Source organism: Varroa jacobsoni, unplaced genomic scaffold (genome assembly GCF_002532875.2).
Source record: "Varroa jacobsoni isolate VJ856 unplaced genomic scaffold, vjacob_1.0 contig00012, whole genome shotgun sequence".
NCBI classification, from domain to species: domain Eukaryota; kingdom Metazoa; phylum Arthropoda; class Arachnida; order Mesostigmata; family Varroidae; genus Varroa; species Varroa jacobsoni.
In genome coordinates this window covers 314,919-327,148 of record NW_019214396.1, presented here as the reverse complement: position 1 = coordinate 327,148, position 12,230 = coordinate 314,919, and the positions used below count along the sequence as shown (strand labels likewise).

The following is a 12,230-nucleotide window of genomic DNA, read 5'->3' as shown; positions in this document are numbered from 1 at the left end:
ACATTCCATGTCAACTGGAACATCAACTGGAGATGCTCAGTGTTTTATGGCAGTGGAACTGGTCGGACATTTTTGTCCTTTTAAGTAAAATGTCGAACCATATGGTACCAGGCGGCTATAAGGTAGAAGTGATTCAGACAGAAAGGTAGCACAGCCTGTGTCACTGTCAGTTCGCACCCGACCAGAGCCAAATGACTAAGCATTAATTAGTCTTTGTGATTGGCACCTTTTGCTCTGGCCAGGTAGTCGACAAATTTGACAAATTCAACCACATCATATCAGTAACGTTTTGTATTTTGAAGGAATCATATTTTTTTTTCATCAATTAATGCTTTATTACGATGTGGAAGAGCCATCCATCACAAAAGTGGCATATGGAAATTTGACATAAGAAACACGTTACCAGATTGATTGCGGTCCTATAATGTCACCTGACAGGCGCGGTCGGCGTTTTTCAAATATAGTCTATGTGGAAGTGGAAGCTCCCTACGCTACTGGCGGTTAGCTGTAGGCATGCCCTGCACGATCGTCCTTGCTTGCGAAGGATCTGTTGGTAGATTAACCAGCTGAAGAAGGTTACGTGAGACAAGTGAGCTGACGTCTCTTCTATAATCGCATATATATATATATATGCGCGATTTTCCATGGTTTTAAATACGAAGCAGTATTGGCCAAAAGTTTTATATTGCTTTTTGTTAATTGTGCTTGCTCTATTGCATAAATTTGGAGGCCGATGTTTCTTCGGCAATTTTTGGAGCTAATTAGAAAAAGAAAATACTTAGGTTTTCGTAGACAGATATACTGCGTCACAGCGAACGCAATTATAGTCATTAAAATGTAATCTAATTTAATTATACTTAAAAGTCCGTAACCCACCTGCCTGCTATTTTTTAGATTTCGTAACTGAATAGATAAAAAGTCAAAATTGTTACATTTAACAGCGTAATGTTCGAAAGTGTGTATAATATGTATTCTTAAAGAAGCCAGCGATATACTTAATCATTTTGAGTTTAGGCGCCACACTCACTATACCCAAACGGAGTTCCGGAACTTCATTCCCGAAGGACTACACGACTCTTTCAATATTGGGTCATTTTTTTATGATGCCATTGCTTTGAAGCAGTTTCAAACAACAGCTTCTTACATCCTTCTTTTGACACGCTTTGCTTATACAGGAAAAACCTATCCTGGTCTAAACCTGGGTCTGGCAATAGAGGAGACCAAAGTAATATTATATATCATTAGGACAACTAATCTCGAAGACAAAGTGCGCTTAAGAGATGGATATTTTAACCGGCTAATAATTTATTATTGTTTTTAGTGCAGTTGAATCAATGTTTGTTCCTTTACATCAGTACGAATATCTCGCGTTTGCTATTGATTTTAACTGTATTTGGTTGACTGGCAGTTGAGTCAAATCACGCAATAAGAAAAACAGAAGAGCACAGTGAATTCCCACATAAGACAGATTACAGTGGGTGCCACAACTACAATGCTGTGATTTCAGCATGGCGCGCCGTGTAACGTTCGTTTTATATAACACTTTATCGTTATCAATAATTAAAATGAATAAACGTAATTTTGGTTAGTTTACTGTACTAACAAGACACGTGATAAGCTCAGTTTGAAATCAACGCTAGATGCACATTGTTTTGTGCTAGACTCAACTCGTCGTTTGATTGAATTAACGTAGCAGCGTTCAACTAAGGCAGTACTGGAAATGAAACATCTAGTTAATGTATTTTGGGATCGTTCTTTTTCGTGTACAGAACTTAACTCATCTAAAAGAGTGCTTTTAGGTATACAGGATGAAAACGTTGATTTATTTTCAAAGGTGTACGTCGATCCATCAACCAGAAGCTTATTGCTTTTGCCCTTCAAGCGGAAATACTTTTCAGTTGAGAAAACGTTTCTTCTACGTTGAATGCAATTCTCTGGAGTAATAGTGGCCACCATGTTTTAACGAAGCTAAGTGAAGTCATGAATTTTAGCAATAACCGTAATCTCATCCTCAGTCGTCAATAGGACCAACTGTACCTGAAGAACATGATTCGTGGTCTGTCAACTGACTGGATAATTCCCGCATTATAAGATCAGCTCTTACTACCTAATTGGGCTGAGATACAATGGTACTGCTAACGGTACTATAAACGACTGATACAGAATACTGCCACAAGCGTATTATTATGGAGCTATAGAAGCGAGTACTCAATGTGAGAATTATTCTATTACAAAAGCCAAAACCTTTTTTTTTTAATAAACTATTCAAGCTATGACATGTCCAATAACACGAATGTAACAGGCTGATAAAAGGCTCGTAAAGGGTTCGTACCATTATAAATTTCAAAAGGGGTAAAAACGATGATGAAAAAAGCGGAAAGGAATAAGGATCGGGCATCCACGCAAAGTAAAGCATATTAGCGGTTTCTGAATCTCAAACACGATTTCTAAACCGGCTTTCTTGTTACCGATGGGTCGATGTGCCAACAATTACAAGAGTTTAAGGAATTATGCCCTAAGCAATAGTGGTGTTTCAAGGTCAACCTAGCGATGTGATTGCTATTTAACTCGCACGGATCGGAAGAAAGAAAAACGTCATATACATCCTCCGTGCTTTGCCGCCTCAAACCAGTATTGATTTTTTTTTTTTGGAAAATAATTTCTATTATAGAAAATATAATATGGACATATTTTTCGACCCAGCGGATATGCTGTCGCTACATTCTATACGAAACTATATCTTACTGGTATCGGGAGCATTTGTGCTGGGATAAATAAGGCAAATAAATTTTCCCCGAAAAGTTTTATAGATCCAACCGCAAGCAATGCACTAAACATCACTCTAAGTGACACGCTATAGAGTGTTGAAGGCATTACGTGAGCGGAGCTATAAGTGTTTAATTAAATGACCGTTTTAAGTGTTTCTTTTCAAGGGGCGGATTACATTTCGATTTGCAGTGTATTATTAGAATACACCGGTTACGCAGTATCACGAGTAGACCTTTCGCACACCATTGCCCTGGACTCCCCGTTTTTTTTAGGCATCGGCATGGATTCAAACCCAGCGGCCGTGAATCCAATCTCCCTCACCCGGGACCAAACCCAGCCTCCATGGACTCAAACGTGACCCCCGTAAGCCCACATTCAAGGCACTTGACTCCATAGGAAGGTCCCTTTTGAAATAACCTCTACCTGACGACCCAAGCGCCTTAGATCGAAAGTAAGCGACCAACTCCGTGAACCACCCAAAACTGCTAAATAAATTCCTGAAGCCAAAAATAAGTTCTAAGAACGATTCCTTAGACTCGGGCCATTAACGAATGGACCTTTTTTTTCTGGAAACGAGCGCTTAATTGAGCACTTGTGTTCCACGGTTCTTTGGCTATCATTGCCTTGATCGTATCCCAATGATGGACATACTCAATTCGATTCAATTAAGATCTCTAACTGGATCACTCCAGCTTGAAATCCATTCCCAAACTCAAATTTTTTTCCCTACACCTAGGCCAGCTCATACAACCGATAGTACGACGCTCGATCTAGAAACTACTATAAGCGACGGCCTAACGGGATAAGGCGGGTGCAACACTGTATACACATGTAATGTTCTGTTACTACTCTTCCAAATAACCCTACACATGGCTGTTTTAATATAGCGTAGTTTGGCAAAAGTTTCGCTCTTATTTTATGTCATCACAGAACAGCTTTTACAGTGTCCAGTATAATAATACAGAAACCGTGGAAGCGTATGAGAGAGGATGAGTTAAATTACGAAACACTGTTGGCATTGTTTAACAAACATTCTAACATATATATATATATATATATACACTTATGTTAGCTAAACTGTTTTCTATGACTTGTCAATAAAAAATTATTACCTGACTGACCCCTTAATTGCAGACATGCATTGTCGTCAAAGCTGTGAATTTAGCTGATGACGCCGATTGCTCTAACCCAAAGAGGTTGGCCGGCAGCGTCGGAAAGATCGGGAAGTTGTTTAGTTCAACAACACTCGTCCGAATGATAATAGCAACAACAAAAACACCCACCAGATAAGCCAAGAATAACAGAATATGTTCTGTATCGATCACTTCTTTCCTTAACAAGTTTTTTCCGTTATTGCAGAAGATATTATAGTTGCTAGGCGTAGAGGCGACAAGAAGGATTCAAGTACCCAACATGAACTGATATGCCAATGTAGGCTAAACGAATATCAGCGCTGGTGTTGCCAAAGTGAGCTCAGAGCGTCGAGCGACTTTACAATGGACTCAGGGACAGAAAACAGCTATGAGTCTTGGCAAAATAGAAAATTGTAGCGGCGGTGCGAGGGATACTGGCAATACCAATGTGACAAAAACCAGTTAACAATACACGTCGGAAGGGCAAGTCAAGTCGCACAAGTATATGGGACAAATGAATCGAAGCGCAGCGCCCAAACAAGCAAATAGTAATGTCCCATCATAAGTAGTAAACCAACGAGCACAAATAAAGACTTCAGATAGTCAACAAGATATCGCGATAAGTTGAGTTTTGGGCTCAGCAACGAGGCCTAACGTTGACGAATGTAGATCAAAGAAATAGGCAGAGTTCAATGATATAAGCTACAACAATAGGCGTCAGTAGACATGCTAGTTTAAACCCGACCTCAGGAACGAACCGTTCAGAAGCTTCAGACGATTGCAGTTACATGCCGCATGATAGTTTGGTAGGTGATGTACTTACCTGCCAATCTTAAGGAAAGGTTATGGTTTAGGTTCGAACCTGGGCATAGACATAGTTCATTTCGCGCTTGGAGCCAGCCGTTCGGTGAAATGATAAGCGGCGATACCGGCCGTATACATAGAGCTCACAACATAGAGAGACGAGTGACATCTCTCACTTTGAAGTGAAACTTAACGTAGTTATTATGAACTGAAATTTTCTCGCATAGGAGCTAGGCCTTAAGCCAAGCACAACGCCATCATCATACACGGTAGAAAAATAATACCCTATGAAAGTAATAAAGCTATCGAAGCCATTGAATTCTCTAGCCCTATTTTGGACTACACTGCTAGCACTGAAATTGGATTTAAGCTTTTATTACCGGCCGGACTTACTTTCAATTGGGGCATGTGAATATACAACTATAGAGTGATAATTAGATTTGACTAAAAGCGTTTTGTTTATAGCAACTCTGCTTTCTCGTTGATATGCTAGCAACTTTGTGAGCTATTTAAGGCTCTCTGGCTATACAGCCTCGTGAAAGTGGTGTGACTGGTTGCTAGCAGGGTTCCGAAGTCGGATATTTAATCATCCCATTTCTACAATTATTGAAACAGCCTTCTTTATTTTGGCATGTTTGGTGATGTTTCCATTGCTTGCTGCTTTACGGTGTTAATGGCGCTAGGAATTTTTAATTCCGAAGCATCAATCACGTTCTTATGTTTTAATTTACTCTTATCCGCCTTAAGAGCATTAATAGTTCATAAGATTCCTGTATTTAATATGCTCTGTTATCACATCCTATGCTAGAAAACCACTTCTATATATATATATATATATATATATATAAACAAAATTGCTTTACAATTACCGATATAATAAAAAAAATACCATCTACAGAACCCTGGAACCACATATAAGTCAGAAATGCCCTTGGGGTTAAAATACATGACGCTACTTTAATGACGCCGAGCTTAATACGAGTAAATGGATTCCTTTACAACCAAATAGGTTAGGTACCTTTGAGTTACGCCATAAATGTTAAACGTTCTTGGCTTGTAACTTTTACTCGGCCTGTAGTAGGAGTAACTTTACTCCCTGTTTTTTATGTACTGCAACGTTTTTATTATTATTAGTGGTAGTAATAATAATTTTTCGCGTAGGGAGTGGGTGGTTGCCGCTTATCCCTGCCATTGCAATGGAGGTGTCGTCACATTGTTCGTCACGAACTTCGATACTCGGAAGGCGCCGACCAATGCTCCACACGTTAAGCAGCCAATCCATGTGTCTGCGTCGTCAGAGACCTGGCAATAAACGGCCTGATGGAATAACGTTATTTGTTTTTACCAGGGGGAAGTTCCGGATTTGGAACAACCTTATGACCGATTTTTCAACTGTCTTATTTATCTATCAGCCGAGAAGCAGCACTTAAGCCATACTGCCAACTTAGCGGAAGAACTCAAAAACAGAAAGGATGTAGCCCTAACAGGTGACCACTATCACCGAAAGTTCGAAGCTTTAGGCAGGCTAGGTTTTTTAGGCACACCGATTTTTAATGCGAAGGTTATCCTAGTACGTGCAAAAAGGTAACGTTCCTTTTCTTTTCCGCAGTTGAATGATGCAAGAAAAATGACACTTCGTGCCTGAGGTGGCTCAAGGGAGTAAAATTTTAAAGCGTTTTCAATAACGCCGCTATCATCAAGTATACAGAGTAGGCCAAAAATACCTTAACAGTAAATGCCATTTGATAGTTTCAAAGTCAAGATTATAAAAGTAGCGGCAGGAAAAAATGTGATACAATTACACGTAAAGGAAATAGAGCCAAGACTTGCTAACGACCAAAGACTCGCAATGAACTTTCACCCGATTTTATACATTCTCAATGTAATACACAAAGAAAACATTTTTGATAAACTGGCAGTTATGTCCAACCAACATCACGTGCTTATACCGCCTGAACTCAAATTCACTCAGATTGTTGGTGCCAATAGCAGACGATCGCGCGATACTTCCATTAGCGAGCAGTTCATGTAGAGAGGGCGACATTCTGCCGTTTGATGGAGGAGAGGGGACAAAATACTACGAACGATTGTGATCAGCTGATCTTCTTATTTGAGGACAGCATCTCTTACCTGTGTTTTGTTGCTGTTTCGGTTGTCTGTGAGGTTGATCAGTTATGGGCTGCTTATTTGTTTTCTCTGTGAATTTATTGAGTAACAGGCCCCGTTCCGCTGTAGAACGGTAGCCAGATTTAGTTAGTTTAAATCGCATCTACAACGTTTCATCTAGGGTTAAAGTTTGCCTTCGAGTTGAAAACTAAAAACATTAGAGACTGCGAGATATTAAAGAGATCAAAGGTAACGCGTATGCGACTTACTTCGTGTGTTAGATGCATTAGTAATCGCATATGTAGTATTGGTGCATTACCCGAATCTGTTTTTCACTATATTTACGTTGTGTGTAGCAAAGTCATAAAGAATGCATAAAACAAAAACTGCTTCTCTTAGTCCAATGAAAACTTAGCCGAAATTATGAAGATTTAGTTGAAAATTGAAAGGTTTAGTATCGTAAGTGGGCCGCGTAGATTTCGGTGAGTTTCATAATATATTTTAAACATATTATTTTGTATCAACACAGTGACTATCTAATTTCATTATTCGGGAGCCATCAGTGTACAAGCGAATTGAAGCTATGACGTTTTAAATGATAATTTCTAATTTTTGTTTTATCTCGATACCGGCCCCAAATTACCCCAAAAAAAGATATCAATTAGAAAACATACTTACGTGTTTTACAACACGTCAGAATTATCGTAAACTGTTTATAATTGATATCCAGTATACGTTGCTCGATTTGTTCCTTCGAGCTCCAAATATCAAACGAAGACTAACTCGCTTTATTCACACAAGTGATGTGTATGATATGATATCGGCGATACCCGTGGCCGCTTGACGTGACTGTATAAATTACATGTTGTTAATTACAGAAGACCAACTATAAAGAACGGAATAAAAACAGACCTGTTTCACTAATGGTACTACCGTGACGATTTATAGATTAAAAGCAAAACTGAATATATCTAATAAATACATTTGGGTTATGAAATATCTCATCTTTTATCTTCATTGAATACCGATTGTATCCATATAGAGCCATATAGATTGAAAGATGTGTTAACATGAGAAAACCTTTGCAATACATGATAATAAAGAGTATTTGATAAGCTCGAAATATTAGCGCATGTAATTTAAGAAGAAGATATTGTAGTGTTTGTCCTTTAAACGATGGAGCTTGAATGGCAGCTGCTTAAAGGGTTCCGAGGACCTCAGATTGCCTCAGGAGCATTACTAAACCTCTCTTGTTATATCTGCGCTATTCAACTACACAAACATGTCCATCCTATAGTCTTAACATCTGCCGTAAGCTTTTTATTTTATTTAATTCGAGAAGCCATAAAAATTTATTTAGAGATTATTTTTTTTTACCGTTTATAGTGCTCGTTGAAATTATTCACTCAATTTACAGTGTGATTGATTGATACATGTAGACAGGTTTCATTAAGGATTCACTGACTGTTCATCACCTATGACAGTGATTTATCCAATGAGCTGTTGGTAATGTGCGATAGTAAAAACACTCAGCGTTGGAAAGCTACTCAGATACTGTCTAAGGATTATGCGGAATATGAAAGATGGCTTCACATCAACGGTATTTCCTAATCCCTTTGATATCGAATACCCCTGTTTCGAGTTTTATGTCCGCTTTCGCCGTTAGGTATTCCATTAGATGGTATCCGATGCCTACGCATACTAGATTTGCCCTACCAAGAAAGTGTAATTTTAGTTTGAAATTAACACGATTATTCAAGAGCATCGAATTAAAAGCTGCACAAATGTTTTTCTCTTTCGTTTAAAATGTGTAACCGCGACTGCCAGTCGGAGGTATCCGCGAACAACGCTTAACATAAACGATTCAACGGGCTCATATTGGTAGATATCTAAGAGTTAGTATGAAGAGGCTATCGCAATAAACCAACTATGCTTTTTACTAGAATTTTCTTTCATTACTCTATATAGGGTAGAACTCAAGTTTACTCAAAAATGCTGTTCCTCTTCTTTGCTTCATTGCCCTTTCTAATTTGATTCATTTTCAACGTTCATTCTCTAGTTCATTCCAGCGGCGAACTACGCATCGTGAGTCGTTGGAACAGCGTACGGCCTTTGCATGCTAAAAAACCGTGTGTGGTTGCTCCAAAAACAAATCATGGACAAAATCTGCGACGTTCGTATTGTGGATTGCCTTGAATCTTCGTACATAAAACCATATCGAATGGAATATAAACAGGTAAGCTCGGCTTAAAGGATTTTTGCCGTCAAATAGACGCATGTTGATCAACAAACCTAGAAGCACTTGAACTTCTACCTATTGGTTGCTATGTGTTAGTTTTCCGAAGATACGCCTTTCTGTAACCTCCTTATAAAGAATAATAATAATAACGGACATCCGCTAATAATTATTTAATTATATTTAGTATTGTTTATCATCGAATCATCCCGCATGGCCAATATGACAAAAGTTCTCATGAGTGCTCTGATACGAGTCACTTGCATCGCATAAAAGAACATATATTCTTACAAGAAAGATACCTAATTTTTAATAGCGACGTTGTGCGACGTTTCCAGAATGGAAGACAACGCGTTTGGGACTTGTGTAAAGTGCATGACAGTGTTGCCTGTATCGTCTATAATTCAACGCGAGACCGACTCCTCTTTGTGACACAGTTTAGACCTGGGGTTTACATGAACCGGTGTTCTTCGGTAAATGGGGTGGTGGACACAGATCGGTATGTATCCGTGACGAATAATCGATTATATGTTATGTGGTATGTTTTCAGCATTACTTTCCTTCGTATCGAGCTATATTTGTTTGCGAGGTATTTTTTGTATGGACCTATTCACGAAACACACCAACATCCATGCCAAATTAAATAATTACTTACAATTCTAAATCAGTGATTATTATATTAAGTACAGAATGCAAGTTATCAGTGACCGGTGACTAGAGGTAGAGGTTTAAATATCGTCTCCGTAAACATTTTCAATGCGGAATAATTTGCGTCGGCTACAGCAACGGTAAAGTAGGTGTAAAAATTCTTTTTAACAAACATACACTAATTTGTCAAATATTTAGGTCTTAATAGAAAATGAAAACTTTTTCAAAAGTCTTGAAACAGGGGAGAGAGCACTAAATGATATGAAGAACACAGTTTATAGTGGGGAGCTTTCATACTTTTAAGCAAGCTTTATCCCCGTGACAGCGAAAGGGGTATCATTTTTGCCTGCTAAACAAGGTCTGAAGCCGGACGTAGACACTGTGTTTCGTTTCGTGGTAGAACGAGCGAGTAGTTTCGAGTAATACCTAATAGCTTAAGTACGATACGTAGAATACAAAAAATACAGTGATTTTATTTTCGAAATTCCAGTTACCCGGGAAGCCTGGGATTGACGTTGGAACTTTGTGCTGGCATTACGGACAAAGATAAAACGGTCGAACAGACCATGCAAGAAGAACTTGAAGAGGAGATTGGGTACCACGTTCCCCTTGATCGTATTCAAAAGGTATGTTACCTAGAATTACTAAAAAAAACCAGCTACGATTAATCATGCCTGCTTCTAGGTCGAGACTTTTCGCTAAAAATACTATAATCTGTGACGTTCTTTACCGTCTACGAACTAAATTGGCTCAATTACCGATTTTATAGGAAACTGATCCCCTCAATACATGTTCGTTATTGTGGTTCTAGGTAACCGCGTATCGTTCCGGTGTGGGGACTCAGGGTTCAAAGCAGACATTATTTTATGCCGTTGTCCGCGACGAAGACCGCACCTCGTCAGGGGGCGGCAATGATAGTGAAGGCGAGATGATACAGGTCAGACCAAAATTATTGAGAAACCTGATTTGTTGAATTAATAACGTACTGTCTATTCAGATTTCAACGAAACGTCTTTAACATTTACTCACATTAAATTACAAAAAAAATCAGGTACTTGGTGACAAGACAGCTTCTTAAGGTAAAAAAGAACTAGTGTAGACTTGAAGCATAATTAAAAGTGGCCAATGTTTTTCTCGGACGTTTACGCGCATCCCCACAGAGGTTTTTAAGAAAGCCTACAATACACCATTACTTCCAGGTGATCGAGATGAGTCCATCCGAAGCACAAAGTGTTCTTATGGACGAATCTATTATGCGCCCGCCCTCATTACTGTTCGCCGTTCAGTGGTGGTTAGCTAACCACGCCAGTAAATTCGCAGCCAAGGAAGCGGCTAACAAGTAATCGATGTTAATATGGAAATTCGACCCGTGTAAACGACAACCGACGAATGAAATATGCGAACCGATGTTATAGATCTAATAGGGAAAGGTTGCTGGCATGGGTAGAAGGAAAGCGAGGAGAACCGTAATCAGAAATAGTTTCTTAAACTCCATTCCACTTTGATTTGTCAACTTCATTGGTATAATATCTATATGGATATACGTATAATTAAAAAAACACATCTTATCGAAAGATACGAATTTAGGCAATAAAGAAATCAGCACTACATTTAGCTCTGCCTGGAAATACTGAATCATCGTAAAGCAATTGTTTCATTAAAGACGTAATTATCTGAAAGAACACTAATCTGAATACAAATTGTTCCATTTATTGTTAAATACGGTAGAAAAAATGGCAGTTTTGCTTGCGTGTTTTCTGAAAAACCAATTTCTGACTCATATGTGCTCAGAGTTTGCTGTTAATTGATTTAACAGAAGGCGAACGTGCCTGAATATTGCAATAGTATATTTCATTAAGATTTAAGGGGCGCTGGTATTGTTATATGGAAAAGTTTTCATCGTTTCACGTCTGTATATAGCTAATTATAACGATCATGCTTTAGAATTACTACGCAGGCCTTGAATAGCTTAGAAGAAATCTTGTGCTATACAAAGGAAACGCTCCGGCTCGTTAAGCAAGTTACTTTTTATTATTTAAACTTCAACACATTATACAATGATAACAAAGTATTAAGTAAAGGAAAATCGGTCTAACAGGACAGTGACATCAACGTCAGGATCACGGTTCTACGTTACAGAAATGGTTAGAAACAGAAAATGAAAAGCAAATATATTCGGAATACGACTTAACCATTGTTGTTCTGTATATGAACTACATCAAAACGCATGTAAATGTAATTAGATATTAGCGGGATCGACCGATGGGGCCACACGACGCTACTCAAGAGCGCGTTTGTGAACACGGATGAATAAAACTCAGTTAATACAACCCCTAGGCTCGATTTCATCGACTACACGACCCGCGTTTAAGTTATTAAAGGTGCGCATGGCCGCTGCACATGCACTGACTGAAAAATAGAGATATCTTGTGATATACCTCTATCTTTAGTTGTTTTGTAGTATAACTGGGCTATTTAAAGCAGTCAAATTTTGGCTAGTCGAGTACGTATTAGCGTAACTTTCCTAAATGTGT

General features: G+C 38.6%; 1 protein-coding gene across 4 annotated transcripts; it reads left to right on the top strand.

Annotated features, from left to right (window-relative positions):
• Window positions 1–6,813: 6,813 nt before the first annotated feature.
• LOC111270595 (uridine diphosphate glucose pyrophosphatase NUDT14) lies at window positions 6,814–12,139 on the top strand. Of its 4 annotated transcripts, none has more exons than XM_022850896.2 (6): window positions 6,819–7,061; window positions 8,872–9,048; window positions 9,387–9,547; window positions 10,187–10,322; window positions 10,508–10,633; window positions 10,896–12,139. In XM_022850896.2, exons 2-6 carry the CDS (start codon window positions 8,929–8,931, stop codon window positions 11,037–11,039), a joined length of 687 nt encoding a protein of 228 aa, XP_022706631.1. In that variant the 5' UTR covers window positions 6,819–7,061; window positions 8,872–8,928; the 3' UTR covers window positions 11,040–12,139. The 4 variants fall into 4 exon arrangements, with proteins under 4 accessions (XP_022706634.1, XP_022706631.1, XP_022706633.1 ...); XM_022850898.2 differs by lacking the exon at window positions 6,819–7,061 and adding an exon at window positions 7,153–7,294; XM_022850897.2 differs by lacking the exon at window positions 6,819–7,061 and adding an exon at window positions 8,506–8,693.
• Window positions 12,140–12,230: the final 91 nt, after the last annotated feature.